The 21,056-nt window shown below is 39.4% G+C and overlaps 1 protein-coding gene and 1 pseudogene across 1 annotated transcript; one reads left to right on the top strand and one right to left on the bottom strand.

The window, feature by feature from the left end:
* The first annotated feature begins 12,570 nt into the window (after positions 1–12,570).
* Positions 12,571–14,433, top strand: LOC126787184 (GDP-fucose transporter 1). Its single transcript, XM_050513108.1, has one exon. It carries the CDS (start codon positions 13,178–13,180, stop codon positions 14,225–14,227), a length of 1,050 nt encoding a protein of 349 aa, XP_050369065.1. The 5' UTR covers positions 12,571–13,177; the 3' UTR covers positions 14,228–14,433.
* An 816-nt stretch (positions 14,434–15,249) lies between these two features.
* LOC126792931 (pentatricopeptide repeat-containing protein At2g02980, chloroplastic-like) lies at positions 15,250–20,826 on the bottom strand (annotated as a pseudogene).
* Between the last annotated feature and the right edge of the window lie 230 nt (positions 20,827–21,056).

The raw sequence follows: 21,056 nt of genomic DNA on the forward strand, positions 1-21,056 counted from the left end.
TTAGCTCCTCTGCTCCACGTACCTTAAAAGTTAGGATTGTGTGTGAATAAAATCAATTAGACTTAGTATTACTCTTACATTTGTAGATTTCGAACAAAAAGAAAAAAAATTGTCTTTAAGTTTAACTATATTTCTATTCAATTGCTAACATTTCTTTTATTTCATTTTATACTTAATCTCTAACATTTTGTGTGTCTTTGTATACCTTAGTTGCCAGATAGTGATTTTAAGAAAGAGTTGGAGAATTCTATTCTTAACAGTTGATTGAAGCTCTCAATGACTTGGGAAGGACGACAAGTGTTGTAAGACGCAGAGTTGCACCACACTCTAACTTTTGATTCATGATTTGCAATTAATTTCACTTATACTAACTTTTACTTAATCATTAACATTATACTAACTTATTCTTTGAGTTCCCATGTTCACTCTTCTAATGTTCTTTTTCTTGATACGATGTAGTTTAAGAGTGGGTGAACATGATTGAGTTTTGATAGTCAAAGAGGCACAAATTTGGAGGTGTAGAACTCTAAGTGGCGTGGCCTACAACTTAAAAAGAAGTGAAGAGTCTAGGCTAAAGGACTATAAACATTAAGCGATGCATGGGAGGCAACCCATTTCAACCGTACCTGTGGAGGAGTCGTCTACGGGAGTTTGAATTTTCTTATCCCTTCACTCTTATGGTTGAATTGTATATGTGTTGATGTGTAATCTTAGTCTATACTTATGAATTACATTCTGATTATTGAGCTTACATTGAGGACAATGTAATTTTCTAAGTGTGGGGTAGGGTTGCATGATCATTGTTTGCTGATTTTTGCTTTATTTTCATGTTAAAAACAAAAAAAGAAAGAAAAAAATTCGAAAAAATGTTTTAAAAATCGAAAAAAAATTGTGTTGTTTTGAGTCTTAGGATGCCCCTAAAGTCTAGGATGATTTTGTCTCTAAATGCATAGATGATGGTTTCGCATTCTAAAAGAATTGAATTGTAAGTTTCATTGATAATGTCGATTTGGTATGAACATGTGAGATTTTGATTGAATGTAATATGACATAAATGTTTGGTTAGTTTAAGTCCATAACAACCTGTGAGTTTTCGAGCCTATATATGCTTTCTTCTTGAGTGATAATATGAAATTTCGTGGTTGTTTTGTGAACCTCATTATTCTTTGCATATTCAATGACTATGTGCCATAGCTTTTAATGGACTCTAGAATTTACTAGAACTCATCTTTTGTGATTGTTGAAACTTTTAAGTCATTAAATGCTCTGATTTTGAAAGGGATTTATGGATCATTTCTAGGATTACCATCACTTTAGCCAAACAGCCATGTATCCCTATATGTGCCCTGTTTGGGACCCCTTAGTTGAACCTCATTTGAGCCTACATTGAGCCTTTCGTCATCACCTATGTTATCTCCATGCTTAGTATAGTTACCTCTACCTTGTCCTATAGACTTGGCAGAACTATTTTCGAAATGATGTTGAGATGATGTATGAAATAAGTGTGGGGTGGAAGACATGAAAAAAAAATGAAAATGAATAAGCTTTTAAGCATGCCGAAAAAAAAAGAGATGAACAAAAAGAAAAAAATGATAAATTCGGCAATACAAGAAAAAGAGAAGAAAAGATGTTGTCTTCCATTTGTGATATGGAGTTGAGTTGAAATTGAAGGTCTACAAATGTGTATTTGACCTTTGTCCATGTTCACTTTGTGGTAGAAATGATGATTGGGCCCAACTTGTTATATTTGGTCATTGATGGTGTGTGGTGTCATAAGGATGGTGTTTACTCTGCTAAGTCTATAGGATTACCTTTGTAATTCCTTGATATTCCATGCCTTTACCTAAGCCTAAACATTCACCTTGTATAATGATCCTAATGATTCTTAAAACGAGCAAATCTTGGTTTGTGGAGATGATCACAAGAGTTGAGCATATGGTTTTGGTCCATTTGTGCACTTAGTTGTTAAATGAGGTTTTCCTTTTGTTATTCACAAAGAGCTTTCATTTGATGAAATATGCAAGCTATTTCATGCTTTATTATCCTTTCTCTTGCATATACTTGTGTATGAATCATAACCATGAATCTGAGTGAAAAGAAGAGAGTATGCCTTGTGAGGAGGATTGGATTAACTAAACATGTTATATGCTTATTGTCTCATTTCTTACTTATTCATACCATGAAACATGTTTATGAAACTTTGAATTTATGTGCTTACATGCAGATGCTTAAACTTGAAAGCTATGTGTTTTGAGATTCTGAGGCAATCATTTAGGGGCAATAGAGTTTTGTGTTGTTTTGTTTTGTTTTGCTAAGGGACTAGCAAAAGCCAAGTGTGGGGTAGTTGATAGGAGCACTTTGTGCGACGTTCTTAACATGTTTTTACCTCCATTCGTACTTTACTTAGCCCTTATTATTGTAGTATAGAGTCATTGAGTCGAGTTAGGAGTCTTTAGTGACGTTCGTTCCCTTTTGGTGCTAAAACGGGTGTAAAATGCAGAAATTGTCGAGAGTGCTATAGAGTAGTATTCCTTGTCGAACTAGGAAACCTAGTTTGGTTAGGATTTTTATTATTCGATAATTCTGTAACATATGTGATTTATATTTATTATTTCCTTTCCTTATTTTCAGAATTAAATGTGAGATAATGACTTGGAAATTATGGAAAGAAAGAGGAGAAGAAGGAAACAAAATGAGAAAAAGGAAAGAAATAATTTAGTTTCTGAATAAGATGAAAAGGAAGAAGTATGCAGCCTTAAAGGAGGGAAGGTTCATCGGGCTATTAAATGGAAAAAATAAGAAAAGAAGGAAACAAAAGAAGAAAAAGGAAGGAGAGAACAAAGAGATAATTCTGAAGAATGCATGTGGTCTAGAAGAAGGGAGAATGCATGTGAACAACAAAGATGATCATCATTCAATTGAGAAGGAAAGAAAAGAAAAAATAGGAAATACATGGATCAGCCAATTCAAAACCCTAGCAGCCCCTCCTCTCCTCCTTCCTCTATAAAAGGCATGGCCTCCCTCACAATTCACCATCTCCATTCTCTCACAAACAAAGCTGAATTGCTGCCCAAAAACATCCAGAAAATTCAAGTCAAAAACCTTCATCCATCATCACCAAGCCGTCCTCATCTTCCTCCTCCACCAATTCGAATTCATCCTTGCTCCATCCTAGAAGGTTTCTAATGTGTGATTCATCCATGACTTGTAATCTTTCTTTTTATTTTCTGCAAATTTCGAATTCATTGTATGAATCATTGGATGTTATTTTTGGTTTCATATATGAACAACATAAATTCAGACTTCTTTGGTTTTATGTTTTGATTGCATGAACTCATGAAATATGTTTGTATGTCGTGTGTAGCATCTATGGGCAGTAGGATTTCGAAATTAATTTAGGTTTTATTTCAATTAATTCCTTGAATTTGTACATCTAAATCAATGCTTGAGGAAGCCAAGGCCATGGTTCTCCTAAGGTTGAGATTTAATTCACCAAAGTGTTCATCGATTGAATATGCGCTTCGTGTTTCAATTATGGATACTTATATAGGGCTGTGATAGTTCTAGGAATTTGCATGTTTAATCAAGATGAGTGACGCCATGCTTGTGTAACATGTCTCCAATTCGACTTAATGTGCTTATGTGCTACTTTGTTGTTTAACTAGAACGCTTCGTTATGTTGAACTCTCTTTAGCATATGTTTAGGATTGAACGCTTCGTTGATTCTAAATAATTAAGAAGTCTTAACGATTAGATGAACCGCTTCGGACTCTAATTAGAATTGGAATTGAAATGGACTTAGAAATAATCGAAAATACTTGCTGCCTATATGTTGTTCTATACGTGTCATACATGTTTCTTGAGTAGAATTCGTGTTTTGGTTATGTGATGAATGGTTGATCAATTGTATAAAAGTAATTTAGGATTTATTTTACGTTGTAGTTTTAGAATCCAAATCAAATCCCCCAATAACATGATAAGTGTTGAGGCCCTTTTGATTCCCCGGACTGAACGATCCCTGCTTATTCTATACTAACGATGATGTTTTTCAGGGTATTTTATAGACGTTCTAAACGAACGCTCTATCAAAAATACTCGACATTTAGTTTCTAAAAAAATTCGGATTATTACAATAAAGATAAAAAAAATTGTAAAAATGTTCCAGGTGCAAGAAGCCAAGAATAAAGGTCAACTCATTATTTGCAATAGTGCACATTTGTGTTTCGAACAAATTTACCACAGTTACGTCTTCAGTTTTGTAAAGATATATATGTAAATCATGGATGTGATGCGTCCAAAGACTAACTAAAGTGAACCGTTCGACATGCATTAGGCAAGCACATTCTTCCAGCCAACTTCCACACTCTCAACACACGACATCCCTCTATATATATGGCCATCCATGAACTTCAATTTCATAACCAATCCAAACCTAAACACCAAATATCCCATTTCCCTCATTTCCTAATTCAGGGTACTCTTTAGTTGAAAGAAAATCAATCTCCCAGAAGGAGAAAATGTTTCCCCTTTCAAAGTTCGAGACAGCTTCAATATCATGGTGGAAAAAGCATAGAGATGGGGATGATGATGGTGATGATGGATATGACTATGCTCCGGCGGCATCAGTATGCATGGAAGGGGATGGAGATGATGACGATTCGGACTACGACTATGCTCCGGCGGCCTCTATGGATGGCGATGATGACGACGATGATGGTGGTTATGATTATGCTCCAGCCGCATAAGAGTAGTTATGTTCGAGTCAAAATGCTTACATTAAGAATAATTATGTTCAGAGTCGAAATTGCTTACATTATGCTCCAGTCAATATTATGAGAGTGGCAAGTAAATCATATGGGGTTGTTTGCAAACCCCTCAAGTATTTTCTGCCTTTTGTAGCTCGTCAGCTGTCAGGATACTATCTTTCAGTTTCTTATCAGTAACTACTGAATTGTGGCTGCGCGCAGTCTGATTTTATTTTTGTAATTTGAAACTGGAAGATGCTAATCAGTTTTATTAATATGAGAGATTATGAGCTAAATGTGGTTTATGAACACTGCTGTTTCCTTCAATATTGAAGTCTGTATTAATTTCCAGCACAAGATAAATAAGTTTAAATTCCCTATGTGCAAGCACATATACAGACACAGACACAGCCTTAGGATAAACAATCATTTAGAAATACTTTACCTGGATGATAAGATCATCAATTCATCATATACTAATTGAAACGAGCTACTTACTTACCAATTTGACGGGCCTGAAGAAAGCAAATTTGTTCATACGCAGTTGTTATTTTCCATCTTTCTTGTAATGGCTTAGCTCAGTGCACTTGCTTTACGATATTCTCTTCCTTGACCTTTTTTCAGTTATAATTCTCATGTATTTTTCCAAGCGCGCGGTCAGTTTGCTCATCGTCTGATATAAATTAAATACAAACTTTCTGATATTCTGGTAAAGAATTGCTGATGAAAAGTTTGTATTCATTGAGCTACTAAGTGATAACGATAGAGCTTCGCAGTTTACTTTATTTGGAAGAGATTAATGTTTATATAAATGTCATCAAAACTCAAGAGATTAGATATAAAGTTCTAAACTATTAATGTTCAGCACGCAACTACGTACATGATGTTGGCGTGAATCACAGAGGGATTGTGGGATAATTGTTGTTAAAAGTATATGTTTTCTAATTATATATATAGGACATCAATATGTATAGATCGATTAAGAAAGTTCAATATATTTTTCCACTTGGTATCAGAGCAATGCTCTGTTTTTTTCTGGGTTTATTTTTTCTCTGCGGTGTGCGAGCTCGTCAGCCAAGCTTTCTGTCACCATATCTCGGAGCACAGTCCATCCTCCGACGTCAGCAAGTTGGTAGCAAAGTCGAAATACCCGACTCGGAACCGCTTCTAGCTCCAAGCTCCCTCGGAACTGCCAAGCTCCCGCCGATAAGCTCAACTCACCCCGCGCGTTCTCCCGCCGATAAGCTCTGCTCACCCCGCGTGCCACCCCGCCGAGCTCCTCTCCGATCAGCTCGAACCGCCGCGTTCTCCCGCCGATAAGCTCTACTCCATCCTTGTTATGCCGGTCTCCGGTCTCCCTCGGCGACATCTCCTTCCGCCGCTGCAACCTTTGTACCGCAGGCGCCGTGGCAAGCTCTCCTCCACGGGAACCGCCGCATCAAGCTCTCCGTTGACATCGCCGGTGAAAGTCTGGCCGAAATTAGACCCGCCCGTTGAAATCGCCGCTGGCTCCGGATTTGGATCCGATCTGCTCGGTCCGGCCCAGCTACGACCCGTATTTGATCCGACTCGTATCTGAGCCGACCCGGATTCAACCCGATTCAGACAAACCAGACCCGACTCGGCCCAGAATTAGTATTTTTGATTGTCAGTGTAGGTTCACCGACAATGCAAGTGCACCCAAGAGAGGTTTATATCAGTTTTTTGATAACAATACCCACCGCATCCATAGCTGGTCGTGGCAAAAAATTGGTATGGCTTTAAATATTTCTAACTTTGTTGGTTTTGATACATGGATTATTGATTCGAGTGCGTCTGATCATATGACTTATGACAAATCTTATTTTACCGTATTGTCTCCTCCACCAGTGCCCTATGTTACTAATGCTAATGGTGAGGCATTTCCCGTATTAAGGAAATGGTCAGTTCGTATTACTCCCACAAAAGAGCTTTACAATGTGCTCTATGTACCTGCTTTATCTCATCATTTGATATATGTTCCCCAATTGAACGCTTACGCTAAATGCTCTGTGACATTTTTTCCCATGTATGTGATATTTCAGGATCTTCTGACCGGGGAGTTAATTGGTCGAGGGTATCTGCGGGGTCGGTTGTTTCATCTGAATCAGACATATGCGGGGGAGAAACCAGGGACACAGTCTCGGACCGCTTTAATCTCCACTTCTGACAAGTTAAGTGAAGTTTGGTTATGTCATCGTCGTTTAGGGCATCCATCTTTTAGTATTATGAAAAAATCTATGCCTACTTTGTTCATTAGTGTGGATGAGTCACTTTTACGTTGTGAGACATGTGTTTTGGGTAAGAGTCATCGATCTACTTATTCCCCTAGTACTTCAAATAAACATATTCTTCCTTTCGAATTGATTCATTCTGATGTTTGGGGACCTTCCAAAGAGTCTACTGTGTCAGAGATGCGGTATCATGTGTCATTTATTGATGATTGCACCCGTCTTTCAAGGATTGTTCTCCTCAAAACTAAAGATGAGGTTTTTCCCTCTTTTCAAGTCTTCTGTACCACTGTCCAAACACAATATAATGCCACAGTTAGAGTTATTCGTTCTGATAATGGGGGGGGAATATGTGAATCATGTCTTTCAGGAGTTCCTTAACACACACGGAATTGTTCATCAAACAACGTGTCCTTATACACCTGAGCAGAATGGCGTTTCTGAAAGGAAAAATCATCACTTACTTGACATGGCTCGATGTATTCTTTTTAGTGCCCATATGCCCAAATACCTTTGGGGTGATGCTGTCATAACTTCCGCTCACCTCATTAATCGTCTTCCCTCTCGTGCCCTTCAGGAAAAAGTTCCATATGAGGTGCTTGCATCTCATGTCTCCTTACCCTTTTTTCATAATCTTCATGCCCGTGTTTTCGCTTGTGTTGCTTTTGTCCATCTTCCCCAACACCAGAGATCTAAGTTGGATGCCCGGGCCGTTAAATGTGTGTTTGTTGGGTATGGCAAACATCAGAAAGGGTACCGATGCTATCATCCGCCTACCGGGAATTACTATGTCACTATGGATGTTACTTTCTTTGAGGACATGAGCTATTTTGCCTCTTCCAATACTGCTCTTCAGGGGGAGACTTCATATTTTGAAGAGCTGTATCATGGATAGGGGAAGATAAGTAAGCCAGTAGATATGGTGATAGGTTCTATTGAGAATACCAATATGTCAGCTACACATGCACCACCGGATGATTCCGGCGGTGAAGTCACTCCAGAAATTTAGGTACCAGCATATGACAACACAACTGCCCATCATGTCTCTCCTACTACTGTTTCTACACCTGACCAATGCTCTCCTGGTACAGAAGATCACTCATCTGAAGTTAGTCATTCTATTGGGACTAATACTAGTGAGGCTAATAGTAGACAATATGTCTTTCCAAATAAGTCTACTCGGGGTCAGCCAACAAAAAAGTATGAACCTACCATTCAGGCTAAAACTAAGTATCATGTGGCAAATTTTATGTCTACCAAAAGATTGTCTAAGTCATATGAATCATTTGTGAATCAAATATCTACTGTATTAGTACCTAACAAAGTGCATGATGCATTAAGAGATCCAAAATGGAGGAAATCAATGGAGGAAGAGATGGAAGCATTACAAAACAACAATATTTGGGATCTTGTATCTCCACCACACGGCAAGAAGACTGTGGGATGTCGTTGGGTGTTTACAGTGAATTATAATCCAGATGGATCAGTGAGCCGGTATAAAGTACGCCTAGTAGCAAAATGGTTCACCCAGACATATGGCATAGATTATGATGAGACATTTGCACATGTTGCAAAGATAAACACTATTCGGGTATTCCTCTCTTGTGCTGCTAGCTTAAACTGGCCACTTAGACAGTTTGATGTTAAGAATGCATTCATTCATGGAGAACTTACAGAAGAAGTGTACATGGATATCTCGCCGGGGTATGCGGCCGCTTCTCCAAATAACTTCATATGCAGATTGAGAAAATCTTTGTATGGTCTTAAACAGTTACTTCGTGCTTGGTTTGGAAGATTCTCACAATTCATGAGGAAAATTGGCTATATGCAAAGTAATTCAGACCACACATTATTTCTCAAACATCAACAAGGGAAGGTAACAGCCCTAATCATATATGTTGACGACATGGTAGTTACTGGTAATGATACTATTGAGGTAGACAGATTACAAAAGCAGCTAGCCACAGAGTTTGAGATGAAGGACCTAGGTACACTCAAGTACTTCTAGGGCATTGAGGTAGCCCGGGGAAGTGATGGTATCTATATGTGTCAGAGAAAGTACATCCTTGATCTACTAACTGAGACATGTATGTTAGATTGCACTCCAATTGATACTCCTATTGAGCAGAACCATCGGTTAGCAGAGTACCTAGATCAAGTGTCCACTGACAAAACTCGTTATCAGAGGCTAGTTGGACGCCTGATTTATTTGTCACATACCGGGCCAGATGTTGCGTATGCGGTAAGTGTGGTGAGTCAGTTTATGTATAATCCGAGTGTGGATCACATAGATGTTATTGTGAAGATTTTGAGGTACTTGAAGTTAGCTCCAGGGAGATGAGTAATGTTTTCTAATCACAACAATATCCTTGAGATTTGTGGCTTCACAGATGCAGACTGGGCTGGAAATATTACATATCGGAGATCCACATCAGGATATTTTACCTTTGTTGGAGGTAATCTTGTTACTTGGAGGAGTAAGAAACAAAATGTGGTAGCTCGATCTAGTGCTGAAGCAGAATACAGAGGTATGACTCAGGGAGTGTGCGAATTGTTATGGCTTAGAAATTTGCTACAAGATTTGGGTATTAAGCCTCAGTGTACTATGCAGCTGTACTGTGACAACAAGGCGGATATTGATATCTCCCAGAATTATGTGCAACATGATCGTACAAAACATGTGGAAGTTGATCGTCACTTTATAAAGGAGAAACTAGACGCAAAAATCATCAGTTTTCCTTTTGTTCCTACAGAAGAGCAACTTGCCGATATGCTCACAAAGGGAGTGTCTAAAAATGCATTTATGATTCACTTAGCAAGTTTGGCATGATTGATATGTATGCGCCAACTTAAGGGGGAGTATTGGCGTGAATCACGGAGGGGATTGTGCGATAATTGTTGTCAAAAGTATATGCTTTCTGATTATATATATAGGACATCAATATATATAGATCGATTAAGAAAGTTTAATATATTTTTCCACTCATGATTATGCGAGAATAGAGTTTTCAATGTTTGTAAACTCATCCTTAAACCCTAACAGTCGTGATGCTCAAATCATCAATAAATTAACTACTCCTCCGGAGGCCTCAGACATGGAGCGATTGTCATATATATATGAGCTCCGTCACTCCTATCTCAATCGATCAAAGAAGTGGTGATGACCGTGACGTGCAGAGTCATAAGCGTCTTCGCAGTTTCAACTAACCCAGTTCTTTATACTTGCATGACTCCATCGCTCAATATATTGATCATGATTAATTAATATTGTGTAGTTATATTAATTAACTGGTTAGGTCTAGACTAATACAAAATTAAATTCCACACGTACGTACGCATGACAATCAACCAAATACCTCAGGTATGATCGAGAATCACGAAAATACAGCTAGAAATGAAGGAGATACTAATACTGATTTCTGAGAAAATATTTACAACTTGTCGATCTGATCATTTATAGCTATATCTCTCTGTCTTTCTCTGCCAATCGTTTATTTTCTTCTTTTTCTGATTGGTACACCATAGTCAAGTCTCATATGTGGACATTATATACGCGGCACAGTGTCAATAAAATGAGCTCATATAAAATGTCATTCTAGGGACCCTAGGTGGCGTTATCAAAAAGCGCCACCATCTTTCATTTTCAGAAATTCAGTGTGGAATTTATGTAATGGAAAATACCACCACGTTGCCAAATTATCTCTGTTATACATATTGGAAATGGATGGATATGTACATGTAGGGATTATGACTCCCTCCTGCACTAAAGAGCCATTTGGTCGAGATCTAGATCGATCTTTTCCAGATTCACTTTTTATCAGCCAAATTGGTCAAGATAGATGCTCGCCGACATTAACGTTCTGTTTGTTTACCTACATGGCACGCCGACCTGTCACTTGGATGTCTGAGCTGGTTGGGCCATATACCTCAACCTAATAGAATCGATGGTCCATGCACACCCCTTCATGCATTGCTCACACTCCACACGCGAATCTCTTGTGCCCTAATGAAGCTCGACAACTTGTAGCACATATCCATCCATCTTCTTCCATATTCTTCAAATTTTCCTCACTATATATAAGGACATCATGCATCCCTACTCACCCATCCCCCATTCATAGCACTGGTCAGGAAACCCAAGTAATCAAATCCAAACTCTTTGCTAGCGCTTTGATCACTTCAGCTCTCGCTCCTACTCATTAGGTTATAAAATGAGTCCTATCTCCAACACTAATGTTGCTATGTGGTGCAATATTAAGCATGTCGATATTGGATGCTATGGGAAGGATAATCGTAATAAGTATTATGATTGTCTTTCCCCAGCTGTGAACTCTGAAGGGGACAGCGACGACGATGATGATTCAGATTATGATTATGCTCCAGCTGCATGAGTAGAGAGACTAAACTACTAGGTAATCGGTAGCTTAGTGTCGTGAGCATTGATAAAAAGTGACTTATATATCGTACTATAGCTACTTAGCTAGTATTGTTATCATGCTGAATAAATTGACGGTGCGTACGTACCAAGTCGATATTTAATAGTTATGGCTTAGTACGAACGTAGAACAATATTAGTGGCCGGCGTAGAGGCGGTAGAGCTTTTCACGTACGTAGAACAATATTATATATCGAAGTAGAAGGTCTTGCATGGACGTCGTCTTCCTCTACATTTTTGTCCTGCTACCTGTGACCTAATATATATGTGTCTGTCATCGAGGGTAGGTACGTAGCTTTAGCTTATGGATAATGTATTGTGTAAGAGCCAGCAAGCTCCAACAATAAAATGATGTTAACTATTGTTATACGTCCATTCAGTTTGGTAATACACCCCGAAATTATCACATTCCAAGAAACAAGATGTCTCTCAGGCATTTCATCATACACAAAAACCGCCGAAAGAGCTCAATGCATGGCAATTCTGAATCATGTCCCTTTGGATACGGCTTTAATCATTACATTGTAAATGAACAAACCAGGGGTTTGGATGGGAGTGAACGTTTTCTCAGCGTAGTGTAAGTCTCCGAGAGATGGGTCTGTGCAGGAGACCATGAGCTTGTTGAAGGTGGCTCTGCATTGGTTAATTCCAAGCCGTTTGGATCTATTTGAGCTGCTTCGTGCATTATGCTTTGCTTTAGCATTTTAAGTGGTTTAGGATGGAGGAGGTTTTGGTTTATTAAGAAATTTGGAGGGAAATAAAACCTCAAACTACGGAAGTGTTAGGGTTGGTTCATATTTGGCCCAAACAATGAGTACTACTTCAACTCACAATATAATCACATATGCACCCCAATTCCGGAAGAGACTACCACCGAAATTTCCCCATATTTTGTTAAACTATTTATTATACTAATTGATTACTTTTGATAATTTTACTCTGATATTACGGTACGTAAATTCCACAGTAGTTTCAAAATTAGCAATTAGTTGGTTAATATTCTACATACTCATTACAAACTCATAGACCAGGAGGGATGGTCAAGAACACATGGGCTTCTTGACCAATGTTGCAAATTTGTGAAAAACTTGATGTGCAATGTGTTACGGGATCCCTTCTCCCTTGGCTTTTTGGTCTTCCTCACCTTCCAAAGCCACAACAAGAGGGTAAGAGAAATCTATGTTTTGTGCTTGATTGTTTACATTTTCTCATTTTGACGGTGGAATATGATATATTTTGGGTCGACAAATCGTACTTTTCTGATCATAATGATATATAAGTATCTCACATTGACCCATACACGACGTAGTCCCAACCAAAACGCTGCCGTTTCACTCCCGCTACCAAATCAACGCCATAGACATTTCAATTCTTCAGCATTTGCAGAGCTTCTTCTCCATCTCTGTGTCTCCATTTCGCTTCTCCGAGCTCTCCCTCAGATCTCAACCTCGTCCTCTGCTTTGATTTGGGTTCAAGATCCGAGCTTTTCAGCGTGTCGGTGATTTACCATTTCTCTTCTCAATTTCATATATTTAAAGTTTCAATTTTTATGAGTTAACTGTACTAGATCGGCTTAAATCTTCAATACCCACATCTCAGATTTCGCTATGAAGCTGTTCCCTTTTCATTTTGGCTCATTTACCTTTCTGGGTTTCACTCCACTCTTTCTATAGCTCTTTGAGATTGTTGAACATCTTGTATTACATTTTGGTATTGAATTTTGAATTGGGGTGTTCTAGTTAGTCACAATGTCTGCAATTAGAGTTGATCCTAAGCAGTACTACGCCACTAGTAGTCTTCTGATTGGCTATGCACTCTGTTCTAGCTTGTTAGCTGTGATCAACAAGTTTGCCATCACCAAATTCAACTACCCTGGTCTTCTGACCGCTCTGCAGTACCTCACTTCTGCTGTTGGGGTTTGGGTTTTGGGGAAGTTGGGCTTTTTGCACCATGATGCATTCACATGGGAAACAGCTAAGAAGTTCTTGCCTGCTGCTGTTGTGTTTTATCTTGCCATTTTCACCAATACCAATCTGCTTAGACATGCCAATGTGGATACTTTTATCGTGTTCCGGTCGTGTACACCCATTTTGGTTGCGCTGGCTGATACGGTGTTTAGGAACCAGAAGTGCCCGTCAAAGCTTACGTTTCTGTCTTTGTTAGTGATTTTGGGGGGAGCTGTTGGGTATGTGGCCACTGATAATGGTTTTACTTTGACTGCTTATTCGTGGGCGTTTGCGTATCTGGTGACCATTACGACTGAGATGGTGTACATTAAGCATATGGTGACAAATCTCGGGTTGAACACTTGGGGTTTTGTGTTGTACAACAATTTGTTGTCATTGATGATGGCTCCGCCTTTCTGGATCATTACAGGAGAGTATGTTGAGGTGTTTGCTGCTTTGGGATCCAAGACTGAGAACTTCTTTGCACCTGGTGCGTTCTTTGCGGTGTCATTGTCGTGTGTGTTTGGTCTGCTCATCAGCTTCTTTGGGTTTGCAGCGAGGAAGGCAGTCTCTGCAACAGCATTTACAGTGACTGGTGTTGTCAACAAGTTTCTTACAGTTGCTATCAATGTGATGATATGGGATAAGCATGCCAGCCCCTTTGGTTTGGTCTGCCTCCTAATGACAATCGTTGGTGGTGTGTTTTATCAGCAATCTGTAACTGGACCTAGCAGTGCTCCATCAAAGGGTGTATCAGTATTGCCTAAGCAGACTCACAGCGAGAATGATGATGATGACTTTGACAATGAAAATCAAGGAAAAGCTGTTTCTGCTAAACTTGGGTCTACATGAGAATTCCTATCTTTGCATAATCACTTATTAGCTGCTGAAGAGGTATTGTATGTTTGAAGATTATCTTAAGAACTGTGTTTAGGAGTTATTCAGTATTTATATGCACAATTATAATGATTGATATCTGAGAGAATAGCTGCAATTGATAAAGATTATCTTAAAGTTATGTTACGATTTGATTAAGCTCTTTTCTTTTCATCTGCCCATTGTTTGGGGTCGTGTTCTTGTCAGTTAAATCTTGGAAGTAATGGTTGTGTGCTAGCTTGCATAGTGCGAGGACCAATATGAACCGACACTTTGTTGGCCGAAAAATTTGTCATGTGATTCTTTCTCAGTTAGCTTATTTCATCCTGCTATCTTGTTGTTTCTCAGTTTCCCTGTGTGAAATGGTTAGGCAACTTCTTGTCGTTACCTAGATAGGTATGCCAGACCTACTTAACGAAGAGAAACTGAAAAAGGTGCGAAATTAATTTAGATAGGTATGCCAAACCTAGTAGGTTTGAAATAAGCTTTCTACATATTAGAAAATTTCCTCTTCTTACAGATAACACATTATTTTTAGTTAGTAAGGATAATTGTACATATATGATTCTATTAAATCTCTTCACTTAATTGCTGCAACTGCTTGAGCTTTGTTGAGAGTAATGGCAGACTCAACTGATTGTCTTTTTGTCTGTGTTTTGAATTAACTGTAAGCACACTGCTTTGAAGAAGAAGAAAAACATATGGCTTCCTTAAAGATGAAAATTGATAGGCAATTAGAATAAAGACCTTACAGAATGTGATTTATATTGGGATAGTTCATAACGTGCAGATCACACAGGCACCCATGGAAGGTGGTATTTTGTCTAGGATACCTTCACTTCCTGAAGTTTTATGTCTTCCCACGTAAACTTCCTCTTCCAATATTTTATTAAGCCCTTGTATATGGAAATGCTATGAATAAAATACTTCATAGCTTTGTGGTTTCACTCTGATTGAACAAGAATCTGGAAGTGTATCATTAAGTTAATTGTTGTTTATCACCAGAAATCCTTACATGAACATGATCCGTCCTTGAACTGGTGGAACCGATTCCTGTCCCGAACTATTTTCTCCCTGTTGTGGACTTTGGAGATAAGCTTGGTTGCAGCGTGGCAATCACTACAGACTCGAAGGTTTTTCACTACTCGTATTGTCGTCCCAGGTGCTGTACTTATGAGCCCAAATGCAATTGCTAGTTTTTCGCTGTGGAGGCTAAGTGCAGTCTCCTTCTCTTCATCCATATCAAACGACTCTCTCTCTCTCTCTCTCTCTCTCTCTCTCTCTCACACATAATCTCCATCTCTGAGATATGTATCTGCTGAATGATTTAAAGCTCTTTATGGTTCAGAGGGGGGTAAGCAGGGGCCACTGCCCCCACTCTGACTTTTTTTCTTGCTGACTTCTTCTTCTCCTAGACCTAAGATTTAAAAAGGCGAAGGTGTGAGGCGAGACGTTTTGTCGAAGCCTCAAGTCTTGAAAGCCTTAAGGCGCCAAGGCGAAGCCTTTCATGCTTTATAAATATTCAGATTATAATCAAATAAGTAAATAAATGTAGATGAAAATAGTTTTTAATTGAAATAAATAATTAAAATACTTTAAATTCATACATTTTAAATATAAAAAAACGTATAAGTTTCAATTCTCTCATTCTAATTTCTTCTCCATTTATCACTATAACTGTTGGATACACGTCCACAACAATATTAAATTCATCTCAAGACGTGATATAGCGTAAAATGCGACGTCTTTTGTGTCAAAAGTCTCACAGATAGAGCCTTGAGGCGAAATTGACTCGTTTTGCCTCAAGGAGCGCCTTTTTAAACCTTGCCTAGGCTAACTTCCCCCTTCTTATTCTTCTTCTCATTCTCCTCCTCCTCCGCAAATTTTGCCCCCATTGAAAAACATCGCTGGTTCCACCACTAAATGTAACCACAACTCTTTTAAAGGAGTAGAGAAGGAAAATAAAAGTTTTCAGACTTGTATTCACTAAAGTGTCATACTGCTGTAAAAAAGATAACTAGCAACAATGGTCATAAATGACGTTTTTGAGCGAGAAGTAACCTTTCGACCAAAAAAAAAGAGCGAGAAGTAACCTCAAGACTGTAAATTGTGTTGGTCTCGTCAACCTTGAAAATAATAATTCAAGCTTTGAACTGAGCTATACAGTTTTGGTGTTGGTTTATTTTTATGAAGTTCATAATATAGAGATAAGAGAATCTGAAATGTAATTTCATAACAGGAAGAAAGTTAGAGATGTATACAGAACTTCACCAAGAGTATGACAGTTAGTGTGGTATGAACCATAAATCACTCGTTGTATCTTGTTTTCAGAAAATATTGGTGAACATTGGAATTTCTCATTTTGAGGGCATATAACGAGCTTGTGATTTTAATAATTCGTGAGAACTACACATTCTTCTATTAATTTCTTTTTTTTAAATACTTCGGTGTATTGTATTTGTGTTACAATGAACAGTACAAGTGAAATTAATGATTAATTTTAGAAGTCTGAAAAATGAGAAGGAAAAGAAAAGAAACAAAATAATAATTGGGCCGTAGCATGGCTTTTGCCATAGAAAAACAGAAGAAACGTTCGTAACTTAGAAGTCTGAATCCGAAGCGGAGTCGGATTAGTCCAAAGTCCAAACCCTTTGTAACAAGGAGTTTGACGGTTTGGGTGTGCGTGTATATAAACGTAAACGACCAAACAAACTAGTTCCCGCTTCCAAGTCTTGAAACACAAACCCCCCAACCCAAAGCAAAGCAAACTGCCTCTCCTCTCAAAAGCAAATATGTCCGGCAAGGAAACCCCGCTCCGGCAGTGCAGTCAACATCGCCGCAAGGTTCATACGGATTCGCTTAATGTGAAGAAGAATAAGAAGAAGGCCAAGGAAACACCGAATCCCAAGGAGTTGAAGTTGGAGTCGGAGGAGGCCGACAAATCATTCTACTTATGTTCTCTAGAGCACAGTAAGGACTGGGCGGCTTATGTTGTCCGCACCCTCAAGCTTTCGGAACTGTTATTATCTTCGCCGGCGGACGATCCAGTACCATTACAGCAAGTGGCTTATGAGGCCGGTTCGGATCTTCCCGGATCTGTGGGTTGCGGGCTGTGGGGATCCCAAATTGTTTTCACCGGCGGCGTCACACCCTGCTGCCCTCACGGCTTCGGTGATATAAGTGCTGACTCAGTTTGGCATACATATGTTTACGCCTTCGAGACACTTGGAAATGCAAAGAAGATCAGAAAGCTTGATGCCAATTTCCAAGGAGCGAAATTGAACCCTTTTACGGTGGAGCTGGGTGGCAAACTGTACGCTCTGTCGTATTGGATGGTCGGCGATCCTCCCTCATTTGAGGTATTTGACCCTGCAATAGGCAGGTGGGAAGGTTTGCCCCAGCCTCCATTTCTCGATTTTGACTCTCCCTGTTCTGCACACGGCAGCTTCTCTTATGCAGTTGCCGGCACAAAGCTCTTTGCCTCCCACGACGAACGACAAGGTCCGGTGTTCTGCTTTGACGTTGCCCATCCCAACAGAGACTGGAGAGAAGTCCTTACGTTGTGTGATGGCGGCTCTTTTCCATTTGATGACCAGGCTTTAGTCCTGGACCTGCAGGGAGGCAATGACATGAAGATAATGTTCGGCTACAGTTATGAGCCCTGGAGTCTATTGGTATATCTTATGTCATTGTCTGAAAACCAAGAAACCATCACAAAAATCGGTGATCTGAGGATGCCAATGGTGCCTGGTGAATTGGGTCGGCCACAATACTGTCAACTTTTGCACATTGGAGGTCAGAAAGCTTGTGTTGTAGTCTCCCAAATCGAGCAACCTGTGGAAAATGAGCCTCCTTATGATGAACTGGGTTCTCACAATACGCATGGTGCTCTCATTCCATTTCAATTTGAGCTTGATATGACCAAGGACAAGAATAATTGCTTAGAACTCCAATTCATGCCTCTTCGCAGCTTCAAATACCAAACCAACCCATCCACTTATCCCGGACCTGAAACGGTTGGCTGCTTCCTGCTCTAGCATCATAGACTAGTTTTTTTTTGTTTTCCTTTTCTATTCAGTCCAATTATCTGTGTTATGTATGCTCCCTGTTTCAATCAATGATAATATCATCTTCTTCCTTAGAATTTGTTTCAATCCATGGTTATTTCATTTTTATTTAGTTCCTTGCTTTGCATTTCTTGTCCCTTTGTTTTGTCATTTCTTGGTCTATGTAGATGAATTCAGATGCAACCATCATGATTGGGGGTTTGAAAGTGTTTTACCTCTAAGACTGCGGACGCCTGAAACCCATTGTGCCATTTTATTCAATTTCGAATTTCTTTTAAAGGACAGGTTTTCAGGGTCCAACGGCTGCCAACAATATTCCAATGGACTTGGACTTTGGACGAGGAACAAGTGCATGCCCTTTTATTTTATCTGCTTTACCCTGTACATGTTTGCTCATGTTTTGTGATTCATTGGAACCTGTGTGTTCTCTTTCAATCCAGGTGCAATCATTTTTCGCCTATTTGCAATTGGTCAGTGATTTTGTGTTTGATTTCAATGAAACTAAAAGGTTATCTCCTGAGAGGTTGGTAGGCAACAAGATGGTTCCTTTTTACACTTAGAGATGGATCGGTACTCTGTTTCTATTGAGTTGTTGTCCTGGAATTCATGCTTTTTAAATAATTATGTGCAGATCTTTGATACGGCAGAGAAGGAGATTGAAGGTTGAGTTGTGTAGCCAGTAAGTTTTCTGCAATTTATTTCAGTTCACATCACAGACGAGTAATGGGGTTCTTGCAAGGTAGTATCTGAATCCTGTGTTCTTTTACAACCTCGGATTTATAGTTTGAGCAATTAGTTGGGGTGCTTCTTTGCCATGCACATCTCTTACATTCATTCATGCATTTATTTTGGCTTTTCATACTTGCTTCTATCTCCATTTAATCTCAAAGTTTATTTGATGATCATATCTGATCATTCTACCAAGAACTTGATAACTGACAGGAGATGTCTTTCCATTTACTTGATAGTGGAATTTGTATTGTTAGTTGGAAAAAAAATTCCGATGTTTTTAAATACAATCTGACTTATCTTTCATTCACTTACAATGGTGCAGGGAAGCACAGGCGGGACCTTAAATGAATATATCCTTAAATGTAGTCCGAAATGACTTGCGATGCAGGAACATACTGAGAAGCTTTTAGGAAGTTGGAGAGACTGCTCAACAATTTTGATCTGTGGTGTGAACAAATCAATGGGAGAAGAAGAATCAGCAGAAATACGTGTTGTACTCTGAGTTTAGTTTTAGATCGCAACAATGATCAGTTGATCAGTTTACGGTATTGCCATTTTGTACTGAAGCTCTAAATAATGATGTTTAGAAATGACTGGCCCAATGCAAGGAGCTTCTGGAGATTAGATGTAGATAAACAGTAAAACCAATTGGGCTGTTGGGCTTTGGTAGACATGTACTAAAAGAGTTAATCTCAATTTCTGCTTCACAATTTAGCCATTTAGGCATGCAGCCACTTTCCAAGCTAGCTCTAGAGCCCCCAATTTGCTGCAAGCAAGCAATAAACTTGCCATGGTCACCTTATATCCCCCTTTTCTCCCTCAAGTGCATTCTACGAAAGAATAGGAACGCCTCATCATAATTACCTTCCTCAACATATCCATTGATCATGATGTTCCAACACAACAAGTTCTTAATTCTCATGTGTGTTATCGAACAGTTCTCGCGCAAGTGTGCGCAACCACACTTGCAATAAACTTCCACAAGAGCCGTACTGATCTTCAAATGCGACCCAAAACCTTTTCGCAGTTTCCAAATCCCTTGCCATCCCACATGCAGTCAAAACATTAAGCAAAGTGACCTCATTAGGATCCACATTTTCCCTGGCCATCTCATCAAAGAGCTTCAAAGCTTCAGTGGGCTGATTCCACTGCGCATAAGCGTCGATGATGGTCGCCCAAGACACCACACTCTTTTCACTCATCTTATCAAACACCCACAGTTCGAATACATGTTCATCTGAGTGTTCTGGATATAGGAATCGGAAGCGAAGCCTAGCTTGGTAGATTGACAATGCAGCTGTTTAATTTCCCTTCAATCAAATCCTTGCATGACTTGAACAAAGAAGGGAATGAAAACCGGTCAGGTACCCAACCCTGTACAATCATTTCTTTGTAGAAATAAATAGCCTCCCGGGCCAAATCCTTGTTCGTATAGCCTTGGATAATTGAAGTACAAGTGAAACCATTGGGATTGGGGATCTGGCTGAGTACTAAACGATAATAAGTAAGGTTTCCGAACTCTTCTAAAGCCAAAAAGGCGACGGCATTGAATGCGTCGAAGAAAAGACCAGTACGGAGGAGCGGCGCGTGGATTTGCTTGAGCTCGGACATGCTGGAGCAATTGTCTAGTAACGTAAGACATGGGTGTTGTTGAGCTTCATTGGTTTTAGTAGCCGCCGCGGCGGTAGTTCGGACCCTTATGGCGGTGGATTGGTGTAAAACTGGATTGTCAGAAAAGAAATACGGCCTAATGTGGAGGGAAAGCGGAGCAGCCATTGCTGCAGCCCTATCCTGTACGGACTTCCTTCCTGGTTAAATATTACAGTGAAAAACGCGTCTTCACCAAGTACAGTCGTTTTTCTTCTCCATTAGGGTTAATATGTAACTTTTTCCCCTTTGATCGTGACACTGAGGAGGCAGTTAATGCCGTTAATTTGGTGACCAATGCCGACATCGACATTGGCAGAGAATCTGCAACCTTTTTGATTGTGGGGTTGGTTCGAGAT

Source organism: Argentina anserina, chromosome 1 (genome assembly GCF_933775445.1).
Source record: "Argentina anserina chromosome 1, drPotAnse1.1, whole genome shotgun sequence".
Classification (NCBI taxonomy): Eukaryota; Viridiplantae; Streptophyta; class Magnoliopsida; order Rosales; family Rosaceae; genus Argentina; species Argentina anserina.

What these genes read in the sequence shown, in the direction of transcription:
- LOC126787184 (XM_050513108.1), top strand. Translation starts at nt 13,178, where the DNA reads ATGTCTGCAATTAGAGTTGATCCTAAGCAGTACTACGCCACTAGTAGT.